Source organism: Carcharodon carcharias, chromosome 15, assembly GCF_017639515.1.
Source record: "Carcharodon carcharias isolate sCarCar2 chromosome 15, sCarCar2.pri, whole genome shotgun sequence".
In the NCBI taxonomy this organism is placed as follows: domain Eukaryota; kingdom Metazoa; phylum Chordata; class Chondrichthyes; order Lamniformes; family Lamnidae; genus Carcharodon; species Carcharodon carcharias.
Window position 1 is genome coordinate 109104111 of NC_054481.1, and position 18904 is coordinate 109123014.

An 18904-nucleotide genomic window follows, 5' to 3' on the forward strand; every position below is an offset into this window, starting at 1 on the left:
ACAACCACAAACCTCTTCCTTTGTGCTAGGTTATGACTCCAACCAGTGGAGAGTTTTCCCCCTGATTTCCATTGACTCCAGTTTTGCTAGGGCTCCTTGATGCCACACTCAGTAAAATGCAGCCTTGATGTAAAGGGCAATCACTCTCACCTCACCTCTGGAGTTCAGCTCTTTTGTACATGTTTGAACCAAGGCTGTAATGAGGTCAGGAGCTGAGTGGCCTTGGCGGAACCCAAACTGGGCATCAGTGAGCAGGTTATTGGTAAGGTTATGGAATTTGTGGTGGGGCCACGGAGCTGGCTTTGGTTTACCCAGTGTTTAGTTGGAGGAAATTGTAGCTGCCCAGATGTTGACAAACAGCCTGATAACAGAGAAGCAGTGTAGAGATCAAGAGACATAAAGGTTGCTGCTGTTAGCATACACACAATTGGATGGTATCATTGTTGGGCAGCAAGCAAATGGGAAGTCAATGATCACTACTTGGAGCACACCAGAGAAAACAATGCGAAGATTCAAAGCGAAGCCTTTGTAGGAGATGCTTTGGCTATGATTAGCTAGGCAAGCCAGGCCAGGCCCGAGAAGTGGTGGGGTGGGGGTGGTGGGGTGCTAAAATGACAAATGGACAAGAGGCATTAAAGGAGACGGCTGTTGTCAGCAGTGTCAAAGCCTGCAGGCAGATCAGGAAGAGAAAACTGATGGTCATAGAGGATGTTATTTGTGAATTTGATTTGATCTGTTTTGCTGCTGTGGAATGCAGAGTTATGAGATTCAAACATGGAAAGGTCAGCATGGATTTGGGAGGCAACAGCGCATTTAAAGAGCCAAAAGGGAGGCTAGAAATGGAGTGGTAGCTTGCAAAGACAAAGGGGTTGAGGGTGGCTCTTTTGCAGGGGACGGGAGTTTTGAAGGGAACAATACCCGGAGAAAAGGAACCACTCACAATGGTAGCTAAAATTGGAATCAGGAAGAGAAGATAGGTGATTAACAGTTTGCTGTTGTAGGCCTACAGCTGGAAATCACTAATTTTTAAAATTTCTGTATTCCTGCTTCACTTTTGATCTTTAAATGAATGTTTTTTTAATCTTACTTTGTAGGCATTGACTTAAACCTAGATGTGATTGTGCTTTGATAATTAATATAATCAATAATATTAATTCCAGATTTGGATTTTGCCGAAGGATTTTTCTTGCACATCATATTCACAGCTGTTGTTTAGACTGAACTTTTTTTTCATAGATGCGCTGCTAAAATAAGTTATTTTTCCATTGTTTAAAAAAGAGGAACTGTTACTGTATTGACCCTGATGACCCTGAACTACTAGCAAGGACAATTCGTAGCCTTATGTGGGGTGGTCAGCTATGGTGTAGAATCAGGAGATAGAGTTGATTGATGGACATCCCATCTGCCATCAATCAGATGTTAAGACACCATCAAAAGATGCGTAAACAACTTGGATTGTGAAGTGTGCAAAGCCTTGCAGTGCCTGTGAGGAGAATTGATAAGGACTTGTGTGTTTTTCAGACTCATTGTCTTGAGAAAGTCTGAAGAACGACTCAAAAGGCTGGAACGGAGCCAGAAATTTGGCTTAAAGGGTCTTTGCTTCCAGGATTTGGTGTTGCAGCCGGAGCGGAATAGTTAATCGCTGAAGACTATGGAGGAAGGGACATCGGAGTAATTGGCTAAAGAGTTCACCCCCATATGTAAGATTATTTGGTAATGTTAAGTACCATGGGGAAATTTTACCAATTTAGGGTGCTGTCGTGGAACAGACTAAGTTGGGGTTATCCATTTTGGGAAGCGGCCACGGAACAGACCAATTTGAGGCTATTGTTTCTGTTTTAAAAAAATCAGTCTTTCTTCTGAGTGCTTTCTCCTTTCAATAAAGTTATCTTTCTTTTGTTTTACTTTCTTTTTTATATTATCAATTATAATTGTCATATTAACATACTTATTATTCAATATTCAATAAAATTATTGTTTTAACACATTACTTGGTGTTGTCATTCATTCCTGTTACATCCAGAGTACACTCCAAACCTAAGGGATTCTCATGCCCCTGCACTGTGATGGGCTCAAGGAAGCTGGAAATGGGTTCTATGGACAAGATGAGCTTGGGGAGGGAGATGGGAGAGAAAGATGGAGGTGAAGGTGGTGAGGGTGAAGGGAATACGTTGCAAGGGGCTTAAGCAGATGGCTGTTCATGTAAAAGCTAAGCATTAGTTATCTTTGCTGTCCAGATGTGGTCTAGCTCGATGGATGGATGGCCAATGTAGTTAGGCACCGGATATGCACAAATCTGGCCCTTGGATGTGTGGGAGCCAAGATGGGGACATATTGGGGATGAACCAGAATGAGGCAGTGAAAATCTTTCTGGGCACAAGGGCTTCAAATGGTGGAGTTGGGGGAGTGGATGAGCAACTTGACAGCTGCAGAAATATCATGGTGAATGGAAGGCCTAAGGCTAGGCAGCTGGGAGTTTGAAAGTGCAACTTTAACTATGGGTAGTTTCTTTTCCAGAGGTAGATGCTGAAGGAACTGAGGATTGGAAGGAAGTTAGGTGGTGAAGGATATAAGAATGCAGTCAGAAATGTTCAAGTGGAGAGGCCACATGGTGGAGGGGGTATAAATGAGGGGAGGAAAGCATATGTGGAATGCAGTGAACACAGTACAGAGGAAAAAGGGAGCTGAGATGAAAATTTAAATCACAGAGGATTTGAAGATGCTCAGGGGCTAAGACTGTGGAAAAATCTGGGCTGGGGTTCAGTGGGGATGTGGTGCATACAACTTTTTTTTGTTTTAGAAGAGAGTTGAGAGGAGATAACAAACGGAATTGCTCAAAGGAGGAGACAAAGGTATCAGAAGTTTAGAAGAATAGGCCATGTGTGGCTTGGCAACAAGGGCTACACTGCTGTCATGGCTGGCTTGGTGGAGAGATGGTGGAAGCCATCAGAGGCTTTGGTGAAGGGCAAGATGGTGCCACCAATAAAGCAAATTTCAATGTAGAATATCAATGCAATCGTTCAAAATAAGAGCCCTGCTTTCGCTAATTGTTGTGTTAACAGAATTGAAGAGGCTGTGGTGGATAGCATGAGCAGAACCAGGGGACGTGGGAAGGTGGCTGAAGTTAGCCCCCAGCTAACATACTGGGTGGGTAGATTGAAGAGCTAAGAGAATGAGGCAGCTGGGGTTGCTGCATGCAAGAAGCCTGCAATGGCCCTTCCGAGAATGTCAAGAGAGGCGTAGGGCGTAGCTGAATGTTTATTCAACGGGGATTCAAGTCTGGAACAGTGGCAAAACAGGAAAGAGGCAGAGAAAGTTAGCGATTAGTGGAGTAAATACAAAAGGTGACATGACAGGATGTGGAAGAAACGTGACAGACAGGTCTGAGACGGGTCAAGAGAAAGGAAAAGAGGGCAGTACAATACAAGTAATGGGATCTGGCCCAGAATAATAGCCACAATATACACACAAAAACAAAGACAGAGGGATTTCAAATTAAGTATTCATGGCAGAGATTAGGACAGGCACACCCAGGATTGTAAACAGGGCAGAGGGAAAAAAATGAAAGGGGTAGGATGACATTTTTATCTTCATACATCTAAATACTCCCCAATTCAACTGTTTTCTGGAATGCTAGAAACATATGAATCCACTTAAGAGTACAAGAACTGCAAGCTCAGGACACAGTCTGAGATCATGCTGTAATGAAAAGCTTTTCACACAACAGCCACACATGGATCAGCGAGAAGAAACTCTAATATGCCCAGACTTTGGTTACAGAACAAATGTTGCAAGATGGACAAAATCATTCCCCTCGTGTAAACGATTGCTTTGCACCATCATCCTTGCCAATTTTTCTCCATTAGGAGTCAAAAACTTGGGACAACAAAATGTGTTTTGACATTTATTATTCAATGGAATCTAATTTACAATGCTATCAATTTTATGTACACCATTCTTCATTTGTTCCTCACCAACTAAAGAGCAGTAAGTTAGTAAGCAGTTCACATAACTTCAAGCAGTTCCAGCTCATGCTTACCTCTCAAGGACAGAGCTGCTGGTGGAGGATGGAGTCGTTGAGTCCACCTCTCCTGTGCTATTATTCTGGCTGACACTTGGAACAGCGACATTATTTACAGAGGCCGATGGGAAATCCTCTGGAGGTTCATCGGGCCAACCAAATTGCTCCTTTGTTTTTCCATAGATTTTGATTGAATCTACCATTGTAACCCCAGCAGGATCAACTGATGCACCAACTGCAAGGACCAGGGAAATAAAATAGGAAAATATAACATCAAGATCCCAAAGAGAACAAAATAGATACACCAACAAATAAAAATGGTTTGGTCCTAAATCTCTGCCAGTGCTCTAGGCTTGGAGAACAGCAATGTACTTACTCCCAAAAAGCAGAAATATCCAGTATTACTTGTATACACCTAGACCAAGTTCAGAAAACTGGGACAGAGAGCTAAGCAAGCATACTCCAGTTAAAGGATGTTAATACGGAAATCCACACCATGGCCAGTCTGGACAAGGGCACGATTGGTTAGTTCAGAGGGAAAGCAACAATGCTCCTACAGTATAACAAGTTTTATAAACTTGGATTGCAAGCATTTCCATTGGCTAGTTATCGCTTACCAAAAATGGTTAGCTTCTTATCAGCTTGTAATGCTTCTTCACGCGTAAACGGGTAGTCAAACCAACGAGCTCTCGTCAAGTTCAGCTGCATTGTGCGACCAAAAATCTCAATATAGGATGGTGCTCTCTCAATGGCCTGTGTCCCAACCTGGATCCGCATCCCTGTCATTACCATGGTAGCATTGTTGTTGACACCTTCCACTGTAAATCCACCTGGCTGTAAAGAAACATGTACAGAATCTGAATACCAATCAAAACAGATCCAATCAAGTGCAAGTCAACATACTATTGCACAATTATTTAACTTACTCTGGTCCACCAATACAGATCAAGATGTGACAGGGAAGATATGCAGTCATAGCATTAACCATGCCAAAGCTTCTTACCACAGCAAACAAATTTAAAGTAACAGCAATAAGCTAAGAATCTTTTTACTGCAATATGCTACTTTACATTGGAACTTGGCCCACTTTCAAAGGCACTGCAGACAACGAGAAAAGACCAAGAAGAAATTTTAGGAAGCTTCTGAAAATTGGGAGGTCATGTTTTGACAAGGTGGTCTAGAGAGCAGAAACATAACTGAAAGATATCCATTAATCATGAAGCAGAGGTGCTGTGGATCAAGGAATAATCCAGTAATGAAGTTCTGAATTGGATGCGCAAATATCTGGCTGAAAATCACCAAGGGTAAGGATTTTAAAATCAATTTGCTGAGTCATGTGAGCCAGTGCAGTTTTGCAAGAATACAAATCACAGACCTTTGCGGGTGACATAGACCACGGAGTCCTGCATGAGTCAGCTCTTGAGATGATAAGGCATGGAGAAGAGACAAAGATAAAACCATGAAATGTTAGGGAAGTGATAAAAGTAATCTTAGCAACTCAAGTCACGTTTGGGGGAAGGAGATTTTGGAATAGTATATAAAAGTTTGACCCTTCCAGGCTTTGCCTGTAGTAGAAATTGAGGAGATGGACAGAGCCAAAATTATAGGTATATAGATGCTTGTATGAGAAGAAAATTGCCTTCGGTTTTGTGGACACACAGCTGTAGAAAATACTGCAATAAATAAGTACATTGTCATAGGCTTTGTTCATCGTATTGCACCCCTAGCAATTGCTGCTGTCAAACCTTAATGGTGCATTAGAACTGGGCATTTCCAGTAGCACTCTTAGATTTATAAAAAAGAGTCTGCAGCAAGCTGAACGGAAGGACACACATCTAGGAATATAGATCAGCTACACTACAGTTATCATTCACAGATTAGCTTTACCAGCTGCAATACATTCAATCCAAGTTGCTAAATGAACCATAGCTCCACAGTTACACAGCAAGAAACCTGTAAACATCAACCCTTCACTTCACTGCTAGCAATCAGCAAAATGTCCAGGACGTGAATTCAGCATTTATCTCTGGCAGTTAACTTAATGCAATCTACATTGCCATTTTACCAACATTTTAAAAATCTATATGGTGTCCTCTTTCTACCTTTTACAAGAAGCATAGATGTTATGTCTCAGATTTCCCCTATTATTGTCCTCTGAGCCCATTTCAATTCAATCATCATTGGAAAGGAGGCTCAAAACTGCAATAAAATTGCAGATGTAGTTATACTTGGTAAGAGAAGCTGGTGCTATTGCTAGATAGAATCAGTGGATGCCATCTGGTGGACTCATACCTTTGTGCTTGCAACGTACATGCCTGTGGAGTTCAGTCGATGTTTAATTTGTTGCATATTGTACACCTGTAGCAAGTCGTTTCCCCCAAACTCAACATCAGTCAGCTGCTGGTTGTGTTCAAAGAAATCAATCGGAAATGTTACCTGACTGGAGGTGCGAGTTGCTGAGAACAAAGGCACCAAAGAAGTCCATCAATAATTGATCAGTTATTCAGAATGCTACTAAAAACACCTTCTATAGTGCTATGAATGGTTTCTAGTGAGAAAAAAAAATAAAGCACTTTTATTTGGCCCTTTTGTGCAGAATTCATACTGCCAAGTGCACGCTCTACATTGATAAATTCAGCTCAAAGATTATCAAGCATTGCAAATCACTGCCATTAAGATTGTTGGGTTCTGAAATGATAATTGTAAAACTAAAAATTCACAAATAATGCAAACTCATTTCAAAATAGACCTGCCTTGTAGGACTGGCATTTATTTATAAATATCTAAATCAGCATCGCTGAATTACATTCTTAACTGTGAGTGATTAATGTTGTTAGAAGTACTTTTATACACATCTAATTTGGTCTGGTTGTAATGAGAACCCGTCATTAAGGAGACCACCTCAAACATTAACTTGACTCTCCCTTTCAAATGCTAACTGACCTGCTGTACATTTCAGGCAGTCTATTTATCGCAGATGTATGTATAAAGAGAAAATGCCATGAGGACAATTATTGTAATATATTGCAGTACCATTGTTTATTACAAGGTCCTGATAGTTTGTAATTACAACCAATCTCATGGATATAGATGACTGGAAAGGAAGCAGCTGCTAAATCTAAGTGGAAAGACCTGGAACTTAAGTCCCAGCACCACCACCCATTTGAAATGAGATTAGAAAAATTCTTAACATGCCTTATGCTTTACTTGCCTGTTGCTTTGAGTGATACAAGGAGAACTGGCTGAGAGGAGTTTGAAGGTGGCAGTGGACAGGGAGTAGAAATAGCATCAGTAGAGAGAGGCAGTAAATAACTCATGGTTAATTCATAGCTTTTCAGCTGTATTCATCAATTCTGTTCTCACATGGTACTGGGCTTTGTAACTCAACAGTAAAAATATCACAAGAATGCAAACATCAATCCTAAAAGAATTATTAAAAAAGGTCTTGAAGAGTGGAGCATCCTCCTCACCTCAAGCACAAGAACAGTGTGAACAGCCTAGCCAGAACACGTTTCCCATGTGAAATACACAGATGTGCCATCACTATACTTATATGTGTTCTCATTGTTTCGCCTTTCAATTAAGCAAAGTATTTCCATGAGTAAAATCTTACTGGCAGCTACAGCCTTGCGCTTGCGGACTGGTTTCAAGATGCTGATAACACTGCTGGGCTGCAGTGAAGGCTGTAGCCAATAGGAAGTGTTCTCGACATTTGCCATGTAGATTCGCAGGCTGCCATCTTCACACAACAGTATCATGGTGGTTCTTTGCTGGTCATTGCTGGCTGTGTGGCGAATTGCAACCATGTCCTGGATCTAAAATATGAAGTTGGGGGGTCAGGGGGAGAGAGGAAATACACGAACATCAATGTAGGGACAAGCAAAGCTCTTTTAAATGCCTTCTGCTCAGACTCTGTTTATTTGCTAATCTGACCATTTTCATCTTTTCCGTTTCTCCGTACTGTTGAATGCTGCAAGTGTGTTTGCTGGAATGACTTCCACTCTAATGTGAATGTTATTCCTCAAATTTATCGCATGTCTTCTTTCATTTAATAAATTACCCTGCTTAGGTCCTCTACATCAATTAACAATTCCTAAATTTGAGACCTTCTCTTCACTCTACTTTCCAATGGGAATAGACAAGGTTCCTCAGCCCACTCTCTGAAGCCTGCAACCCTCTTAGAACGTTTTCAGTATCTTCAATTTTTTCCAAAATAACACACATATATCCCATGAATGCAGTAACTAATGATTGAATGTCAATATAATTTCCTTCTTTATGGCGATACTCATACACCCAGTGGTTCAATGACCTTTACAACAACACTTCCATTCACAATAACACCTGAACACCGGAAATCTGAAGTAAAATTATAAAATGCTGGAAATGCATAAGTAGACCACTCACTATCTTTCCCATCTCTCCTGAAGTAATTCACTCCTTGTGTTCTCAATCTTTGCATCAATCATTTGCAAGTTAGTTAAGGGAAACCTTTTTATAGGACTGTCCAAAGTAATGAAGAACCACAAGCAGAGGTCACAAGTATGGATGTACTAAGTACTATAAAAAGAGACAGCTGGTGAATATAATATCCTATTCATAGTAATGTAAGGTCTCCACCCGAAATGTGAACCTGGGCACCAGTTGCGTTCTGGTAAGTTGTTAACATTCACGTGCCAATCTGACTGAGTGCTAACAACCTGCTTCATCACTGAGGCATCAGAGACAATCATGATCCTGTCCTTCCCAACATTCAGCAAAGGCCACTGGTCAGCGATCAGGAATCAGAACCTCCGTCAATTACCCCCTCTCCAATGCAGGATTCCTGAAGTGAACTATTGCACCCCCCCATCAGGGATCAAACCTGGCACATTCCTGTTCCGCATGGCTACAGCTACTCACTAGATAAAATAAGCCATGGGAGAAAACACTGAAAGAGCAGGCTGACATTTCAGTTGGCAACCCTTCATTGGAACTGAAAAGGGAAGACAGGAAGCTCTGTTTCCAAGGTATTATACCCATCAGCTATCTCAATGACAAAAACAGAATTACCTGGAAAAACTCAACAGGTCTGGCAGCATCGGCGGAGAAGAAAAGAGTTGACGTTTCGAGTCCTCATGACCCTTCGACAGAACTTGAGTTCAAGTCCAAGAAAGAGTTGAAATATAAGCTGGTTTAAGGTGTGTGTGTGGGGGGCGGAAAGATAGAGAGAGAGAGAGGTGGAGGGGGGAGGGGTGTGGTTGTAGGGACAAACAAGCAGTGATAGAAGCAGATCATCAAAAGATGTCAACGACAATAGTACAATAGAACACATAGTTGTTAAAGTTAAAGTTGGTGATATTATCTAAACAAATGTGCTAATTAAGAATGGATGGTAGGGCACTCAAGGTATAGCTCTAGTGGGGTTTTTTTTTAAATAATGGAAATAGGTGGGAAAAGGAAAATCTTTATAATTTATTGGAAAAAAAAGGAAGGGGGAAACAGAAAGGGGGTGGGGGTGGGGATGGGGGAGGGAGCTCACGATCTAAAGTTGTTGAATTCAATATTCAGTCCGGAAGGCTGTAAAGTGCCTAGTCGGAAGATGGGGTGTTGTTCCTCCAGTTTGCGTTGGGCTTCACTGGAACAATGCAGCAAGCCAAGGACAGACATGTGGGCAAGAGAGCAGGGTGGAGTGTTAAAATGGCAAGCGACAGGGAGGTTTGGGTCATTCTTGCGGACAGACCACAGGTGTTCTGCAAAGCGGTCACCCAGTTTACGTTTGGTCTCTCCAATGTAGAGGAGAGACCAAACGTAAACTGGGCGACCGCTTTGCAGTCTGCTGAGTTTTTCCAGGTAATTCTGTTTTTGTTTTGGATTTCCAGCATCCACAGTTTTTTTGTTTTTAGCTATCTCAATGATACTACTTAACATTTCTGCACTTGTGACCTTTAAATATGATTACCCACTTTCCCTTAGTACTTAGGGTGGTCATTTAAAGTGGCTTCTCCTGTCTGCCCATGTTGGCATTGACAAAATGGCCCATCTGAACATTAAACGATCTTCTCTTTTTCCAGCCACGTATTTCCAGTATCTGGTGTTTTTATTACATTTTGTTGCCTCTCAATTTAGGGAAAGAATTCATATGAACATACAAACAAGGAGCAGGAGTAGGCCTTTCAGCCCCTTGAGCCTGTTCCGCCATTTAATAAGGTCATGGCTAATCTGACAGTAACCTGAAATCTGCATTTCACTTACCCCCGATAACCTATCAACCATTTGCTTGCCAAGAATCTATCCAACTCTGCCTTAAAAACATTGAGAGACTCTGGTTCCACCACTTTTTCTGGAAGAGAGTTCCAAAGGCTCTCAACCCTCAGTAAAAAAATTTTCCTCATCTCTGTTTTAGATGGACTACCCCTTATTTTAAAAGTGACCCCTAGTTCTAGATTCTTCCACAAAAGGGAACATCCTCTCCACAACCACCCTGTCAAGACCCCTCAGGATTTTATATATTTCAATGAAGTCACCTCTTACTCTTCTAAACTCCAGCAGATACAAGCTTAGTCTATCCAACCTTTCCTCACAAGACAACCTACCCATTCCAGATATTAGTCTGGTAAACCTTCTCTAAACTGCTTCCAATTCATTTACATCTTTCCTTAAATAAGGTGTCCAATACTGTACACAGTATTCCAAATGTGGTCTCACTTGTGCCCTGCACAACTGAAGCCATTACCTCTTTACTTTTGCATTTAATTCCCCTCGTAATAAATTATAACATTCTATTTCCTAATTACATGCTGTACTTGCATATTAGCCTTTTGTGATTCATGCACTAGGACACTTCAGAGCTCTGCAATCTCTCGCCATTTAGATGATATGCTTCTCTTTTATTCTTCTTTCCAAAATGTACAATTTCACATTTTCCCACATTATACTTCATTTGCCAGATCCTTGCCCACTCACTTAACCTATCCAAATCTTTTTGTAAACTCTTTATGTCCTCTTCACAACTTACCTTCCTACCTATCTTTGTGTCATCAGCAACTTTGGCAACTATCCCTTTAATCCCTTCATCCAAGTCATTTATATAAATTGTAAACAGTTGAGGTCACAGCACTGATCCCTGTGGCACATCACTCGTTACATCTTGCCAACCTGAAAAAGACCCATTTATGCCTACTTTCTGCTTCCTGTTAGCTAGCTAATCTTCTACCTATGCCAATATGTTACTCTTTTAATTCAGGATTGTGGAATCACTAGAGAACCAACAGCTGATTAAGTCAGCTGCAGGAGTATGGAGGTAACCCTCCTTCACTGTCGTCTTAACAGTGAAAACCGCAGCCACAATCCTCAGGTCAGCAACTGCACCGAGTCACCAGCTCTGACTGTCAATAAAGCAATGAAAGCAGATGAAAAAGCTGAATCTGAAGCCAGGAGTGGAATCTAATATATTTCAATCATTGAGCAGTCAGTGTCTGGACTAGGTGTTCAACAGCCCAGTTTTATTAATAAACAGGAGCAATATCTACAGTTTTGTTTCTCTTTCCCAGGTTAGGTATTAAATTTCTCTCAGGTTACTTGGTTCCAGTACTATTATGTTATACTGAGCCAATTTAAAATAATCTGCCCTAAATTGCATGAGAGGCCTATGTATTTTGAAGATAGAAAGTTACATTCACGTATCCAAAAGAGTGATTCAGAGTAATCTACAATTGATAATACTTGAAAAGGGTCGAATTCATATTTCTACCCTTTCAGGTATCAGTTGGCTGAAGACCTGTATTCTGTGAGACGGTGACTGACCTTGGCTTTGGCTGGTAGAGTTTTGATCTCCTGGATGAGGAAGGTGTCTGGTTTGACCATGATGACAAGTGGAATTCCAGTGGTCTGTTGTACACAGCAGACCAGGCCAGGGTGATTCATCACCTCTGACCACTGGCACAGGGCAGGAACAGTCTTCCCACTGCCACCATTTGAACTGCAGAGGGGAAAATAAAAGGTAAACATGAATCATATAGACTGAGGAGATAATGCAAAAATCATGGAAATGGACTGATTAGAGAGATAGATAGATATGAATTGGTAGATTCAGTTTTCAACTGTCTGACACTCTCAGCTGACTACGTATCCAAGGCCTAGAATACAATTGCCGTAAGCAGTTATGAAGAGAACACGTTAAGTTGATATTTCAGGTGCAGACACTGTTCTGGCCAATGTTCTGTACCTGAAACTTTAACCTGTCCGTTCTCTCTGCAGACACTGACTGACCTGAGTTTTCAGCATTTACAGTTTTTTTGCTTTTTGTCACCATTTTGGAAACTAATCTCTGCTGGGGCACTTGGTATTTGGCTAATCAATCATTAACATACATTAGTCAGAAAATGTAAAACTAATACAGCAGCTTCCTCAAAGCTGACAAAAGAACCATTTGGTCCCTCATCTCCTGTGGGACACTCCCTACACGTCACTTACCTTTTCAGATTGATTGGGAACAGGCGCTGCACTTCCAGTGTCATGCGACTTAACATGGCAGCAAAGGACTTGCCCTGACTATAACTAAAAAAGAGCATCTGCAGAACATGGGAGTAATAAACAGAGACACCACCACCAGCAACCTGTCCATTACTGTCCTGGAAAGAAATGGAGAAAGAACTATGTTCAGGTATATAATAGAACAGAGTGCATTTACACAACAATCCAATGAAGAGTTAAATATTTTATATTTGCACTTGAAGTGCAGATATTACACCAATAAAAATAGTATAAGGAAGAAGAGTGATTGTGCTACTGGACTAACAATACAGAGAAATTAATTTCAACTCCACCATGGCAGTTTGAAAAATCTAGAAATAAAAAACTAGCATCAGTAAGAGTGACCATGAAGCTGCCTGATTGTCATAAAAATCCAAATGGCTCACTAATGTCCTTTAGAGAAGGAAGCCTGCTGTCCTTACCCAGTCTGCCTTTTATGTGACTCCAGTCCCACACTAACATTGTGCACTCTTATCGGCCCTCTGAAGTCATACAGTAAGCCAGTTAAATCACCACCTTCTCAGGGCAACTATGGATGGGCAATAAATGACTTCCTTTGCAGCAAGCCAGAGAACAAAAGCAAATCATTTCTGTAACTTTAAGCACCACCATACATACATGCATAAAAATTACAACATGAAAGCAGGCCATTCAACCCAACGTGCCCATCGAGTTCCCCCTTTGTCACCATCTCGCTAACCTGTTCTTAAATATTCTTAGCTTGTCTATCGGTTCACTGTTACATCTAAACATTTATATTGCACTAGAACATATTATACCCCGTGCCATAAAACCCAGTGCTCCAAAAACAATGTTTTGGTCTTATCCACTTATAAAAGTGCTGTTTATAATGCCTTGTGTTCCTTGAACACCAGATTTAGTAGAAATAACATTCCAGAAACCAGGCAGCTCAAACAACGTGACAACAACGGGGCTTGATTTAAAGTGTTTGGTAGCTTGATGGGCCAATCCTTAACACAGAAGAGGGGCACAAGTTAGGCTTAAAGCTTTTGTTCAATGGATAAAGGACAGTCTGCAGCGCAAAGACAGGAACAAAATGTTCCTCCGTTGATAGCTATCCTTGTCTGACTATGAACTGAGCAACCTGCAGAATAGGTTGCCTCTCCAGGTAATTTCGACATTAAACAGAACATGTGGTTAATAAAGTAACTGACAGCCACTGCATAGGACTGACACCTATACTCAAGGTCGGATGTCTGGGGTGAGGGTGGTTTGAGCGACGGAGGGGACAGCTGGGAGTTGGAGCCTGAGGGGTATCGGAGGTCGGGAGGCGTTGAAGGTGTCAGATCTTGGGTGTGGGGAATGGGGTGTGTGTGTGTGTGTGTGTGTGTGTGTGTGTGTGTGTGGGGGGGGGGGGAGAGAATGAGGTCAGGGATGTGGGGGAAGACCTGTGAGGTCGATCTGAGACTTTACAATACTCAGAAGTTAGAAGAGGTTTTAATTCTTTTAACTTTTTCTGAGTAACTATTGGTATTGTCCCGGCAGAATCATCCGAGGTTTGTGATTTAAACAGCATTTTTGGATGGTTCCCAGTGCAGCGCCATTGTCCAGAGGAAGTGTGTACTTCTGGGCAATTGCCGTGCAAACCCTTACCTGGGAACTTCCCAGAGGGAATCCCCTGTGCATCTTTGGGGAACGCCCAAATCCAACACTGGGGAGCTTGGAAGTCACAGGCCATTATGTTTCCTACGTTACAACAGCAGCTACACTTCAAAAGGTACTTGGCTGCACAGCAATTTAGGACATACACCATATAAATTCAAGTCCTTTTTTTCTTTAAGGCCCCAAAGCACACAACAGTTTGCACTGGTAGCCTGAGCATCAAAATACTGGAAGGATATTAAAATTTGTTGTTAGGAAATGGGTTACAATGGTCAGTATTTCCTGCTCATTTCTAGTAGCCCTGGAGTCACACACAGGTGAGTCCAGATAGGGACAGCAAGTTCTTTTCCTTGTCATTCTTAAATTACCAGCTTTATTGACCTCAATTTCACAAATTATCACATTGGGTTCTGAATTTACAATCTCTGGATTGCAACTTCAGTACCTTCAACAGGCGATTTCCAACCTAACCCAGACAACCCAAGTTTAATACATAGCCAAGCCATTCTAGCAACTGAGTTTCATCGCTTTCCAGTTGGACTTAGGGTGTTCGACTGAAGAGGCCTCCCATGGGCCCATCACTAACTAGAAGGTAGAAAATGTTATACTTGGATAGAAATGAGTACAAAGCTCTACACTAACGTGCTCATTTTCCCCACAGACCTTCAGATCCTCGTGCGTGATTTCAAGCACGTTGGTGACGTAGAATGGTCCGTGCTGAGCACTACTTGCTTCTTCCATCACTTGGGTGTAAATATAACCAGCCGAAGACATGATAACAATAATACTCTTCCCTTCCTCATTGAACAAAAACGTTGTGTCACGGATCTTCGAGCTCGGCAAAAGGAAATAGTACATTGGACTCAAAGCATCAGTGGACAAGTCATAAACCTGTGAGCAGAGATGAGGACACAACCAGTGAAGGAACTTCAAAATGTACCTGATTTTTCACTTGTTAATAATGTTTTGCAGCAGCAGCTTGTGTTGCTAGAGCATGTGAATTATTTTATTTTAAATTAAAGCAACTTTGAAATGAGGACTAAAATCAGTTTAGCCACTGCAATATTAAACAATTTAAGGATAGCGGAGCAGACAGTTGGACTTTGACAAGTGTTTTTAGTTATTTTTTTCATATTCCATATGTTCCTAATATTAAATTTCTTACAATCATGGTAAATCATTACATTGCAGAGGAATATAGCTTTGGTACAATGCTGCCACTCAGGAATGAGTGGGCAATAAATATAAAACCTTCCCTTGGGTGCTGGATGGTATAGCAGTTAGGACCCTTGTCACTCTAGGAACTTGGTTCAAATGCTGTGGCGAGGTACCTTCATTGTAAGCTGCAAGGGTCTGGAGAGAAATTATTTTGAGCAGTCACAACCCAGCTCTTGGGTAATCTGCAGCAAATTAACTTTCCATTAGTTCAACACAAGGGAAGCTTGCGTGGACCATAGAAAGATTCAGGGACATGGTGTGACTACTTTTCTGTCAGTGGGTGCACAGAAAGTAGATGAGCCTGAATGCACCATATTTTATGCCTGGCAGAGGAGTGTCAGAGGCAACAATGGGCGGCCCAATTGAGAAAAGTTCTATTCTTCAGCCTTGACATCAGCCACTATAGCAAAGGGCAACATTTACCAGATAGAAATGAGCAAGCCTTTGCAGCCAGATACATTCCACTACAAAATGGAGACGTGCAACATGGTTTTGGAAGAGAAATGTAGAGCAGCTAAAGCATTATACTCTACTACCCCAGCCTTACCTTGACAAAATCTGCTGTTATAATTGCAAGCTCTGTCTGTGATCCTGGTAGCCACACTGCTTTAATGATGAAGTTACCAGTGGCAAGTTGTGGATGGAGAACAAGGTGATCAGAAACTGATCCTGAATTGCTAAATGTCAGAACATGACAGTCCTGGAGAATAAGATACATACAGAATATATTATTGCTATATTATTAATCTATATTAAAATGTTAAACAAGGAATCGCCATGAGATGACTCAGAGGAGCAAAGTCAGTGATCAACACATGACCACTAGCAAATATACAGAATGTGACCGAGGTCACTTGTCAGTTAGCAAAATTGTCCTATCAGCCAGGGAATGTTGAATGGTGATAACAGTTTTAAAAAATTCCCCTCCCCAGTGTGATTATTCATTTTGTGGCATGGTGCCATGTCAACTGCAGTGATCTAGACCCTAAGCCAAAGAATCATTATTCACATATGAAACTAGACAATAAGCTGAGCAAACCACTTGACTGAGCAGTCAACACAATCATTCCGATTTTGTCCTCCTTCAATGTCTAGTAGGGATCACTAGAGGGAGTGCTGATCAATGATGACACCTTTTCAACACAGTTGATATCCTTGCAGGAGATCAGCTTTTCCATTACAGCATCATGATGTTTCTAACAAGATGTTTTGGGCTCATGTTTACATCCAACACATAACAGGGCAGTACTTGAAGTGAGGCAAATAGGTAAGATATGGGTGAAGTTCTGGCATACAATGGCCATACATAACTAGGTTTCAGGGGGTGCATTCCAAATTACAATAACCCACTGTGTAAAATATTCTCATTTCTCCTGGACTTTTTACTAATTATATAAAATCTGTCTTCTCTGGTTGCCAACTCTTCTGCCAGTAGAAACAGTTTATCAAAACTCCTCATAATTTTGAACACTTCTACTAAAGCTCCCTTTAATCTTCTCTGTTCTAAGGAGAGCAATCCCAGCTTCTCTAGTTCCTCAAGGTAACTGAAGTCTCTCATCTTTGAAATCATTCTAATACATCACTGCACCGTCTCAAACAGCAATGCCCAAGAATTGGACACATTCCACCTGAGACCCAAAGAGTGATTTATAAAGGCTTAGCATAGCTTCTTTGTTTTTGTACACTCTGCCTATATTTATAAAGCCAAGGATCCTGCATCCTTTTTTTAAAAAAGCAGGCACATCAAATTGTTCTGCCATCTTCAAAGATTTGTGTATGTAAACCAAATGGGATTGTATCCCCAGATGCAGGGACACAATCCCACCTAAACAAGTTCAACAAGAAATATGGCTTTCTGAAGGGCACCACTTACTTTGAGTCCACACACAGCGAGGTAATCCTCATTACATGGGTTTCCAGTCAGACTCAGAACAGTGAAAGGAACTGGAGCTGAAGCTAGACGAGTCAATGTCAGTTTTCGCTTGCTCGAGTCAGCCTGTTTAAGTAAAGCTGATAGTTGGAGCACTGTGATCTACAACAAGGAAAAAGAAATGGTATCAAGTTTGAACTGAAGATGAGTTCTGTGGATATATCCTTTACACTGCTATCAAAAGTTTGAACTCCAATGGATTGTCTTTCTGACATCCGGTCTTGGGTAAGTTTCTGATTCCATTCCCCTCCTCAGGAACTGTCTCAGATTAAATCAGACTGTTCAGACCATTGGCATCTAGCTGGACCCTGAGCTGAGGTTCCAACCCCCTATGCTCTCCATCATAAAAACCACTGACTTACACTTCCGTAACATCGCCCATCTCCACTCCTCCTCCAGCCCAACTGCCGCTGAACCCCTTACCAATGACTCCAGATTTTCCAATGCTCTACTGACCTGCATCCCATCCTACCCTCTATAAACTTCAGCTCATCCAAAACACTGAGACTAACAATACCCCACATCCAGTTCCATTCACTCACCCCCTTGTCCTTTGTGTCTACACTGATTCCTTGGCCTCCCAACCTACAGTTTGAAATTCTCCTGATTGTTTTTAAATCTATTCATGGTCTCACCTTCCCTTATCACTGTAACCTCCTTCAGCCCTCCAGCTGCGACTCCAAACTCTCCTCTAATTCTAGCCTCCTTCATCCACCATTGGTAGCTGTGCCTTCAAAGTTTAAGACCCCAAACTCTAGAATTTCCTCTTTAAAACTCTCTCCCTCTTCATCTATTTCTCTTCCTTTAACACTTACCTTAAAACCCACTTCTGATCTAGCTTTTGCTTTTCCATCCTAAAATCTTTTCTCATTCAGCACTCACTTTTTTCTTATGCCTCTGAAAAGTATTTTGGAATGTTATTTCTACGTTGGTGGTATTGACAAATGCAAGTTGCTACTGCCATTAGTTCAAGTCCCAACACAGCAAATTGTGAAACTGAATTTCATAAACCTGCAACTTGCAGAACAGCACCAGCCAGGAGGTTTTCCTAAAAATCTAACCAAGTTCATTGATGTCCATTAGAGAAAGAATGTTGACACCTAGTCTGATCTATACATGACTTCAGTTCCGTGTATGGTTGCCTAGCAAACTACTCAGTTGTTAGTTGTAAATGTGGTGTAGCCTTGTCAATGCTGCTCAGCAAAATTTGAAAAATCTACATTAGATTTCATTCCAGGAAACATTGAAAACCAGGTGTGATAGTGAAACGCACCTTTCCCTTCTCATGGCTAACAGCCAGGTGCTGTCGTCGGCCATGGGGAGAGGAGAGGACACACATAGCCACACGACGCAGCACATGTGCACTGATTAGCTGCCGGATTGTTTGCCCTTGGTCCCCACTGTAATTCATCCGCACATTCTCAAAGGCCCCTTCCTGAGAACCCAGGGTTGGAACCTACAAGATCAAGACATTAAATTAGAAGCATCAGAGCATCAAAAGCCCAACTTGAATAATTCTCATGAAAGCAAACCTTAAAAAAGCAGGACAAAACAGATGCAGGCAACAGATCAAATTAGACAGAATACAAACAACTTTT

At 41.5% G+C, this 18904-nt stretch overlaps 1 protein-coding gene across 10 annotated transcripts in view; it reads right to left on the reverse strand.

Annotated features, from left to right (window-relative positions):
• The window catches only part of ubr4 (ubiquitin protein ligase E3 component n-recognin 4), a 183920-nt gene that overhangs the window by 91785 nt on the left and 73231 nt on the right, over positions 1-18904 (reverse strand). For all 10 annotated transcript variants that reach the window (XR_005945414.1, XM_041207463.1, XM_041207469.1 and 7 more), the window contains 10 exons: positions 18580-18762; positions 17250-17408; positions 15924-16076; positions 14822-15049; positions 12476-12633; positions 11807-11981; positions 7635-7836; positions 6314-6477; positions 4639-4855; positions 4040-4256 (listed from right to left, as the gene is read on the reverse strand). Coding sequence is in view for 9 of the 10 variants with exons in the window: in XM_041207463.1 (XP_041063397.1) it covers positions 4040-4256; positions 4639-4855; positions 6314-6477; positions 7635-7836; positions 11807-11981; positions 12476-12633; positions 14822-15049; positions 15924-16076; positions 17250-17408; positions 18580-18762 (1856 nt within the window). In the remaining variant the exon portion in view is untranslated. The remainder of the gene's footprint in view (positions 1-4039; positions 4257-4638; positions 4856-6313; positions 6478-7634; positions 7837-11806; positions 11982-12475; positions 12634-14821; positions 15050-15923; positions 16077-17249; positions 17409-18579; positions 18763-18904) is intronic.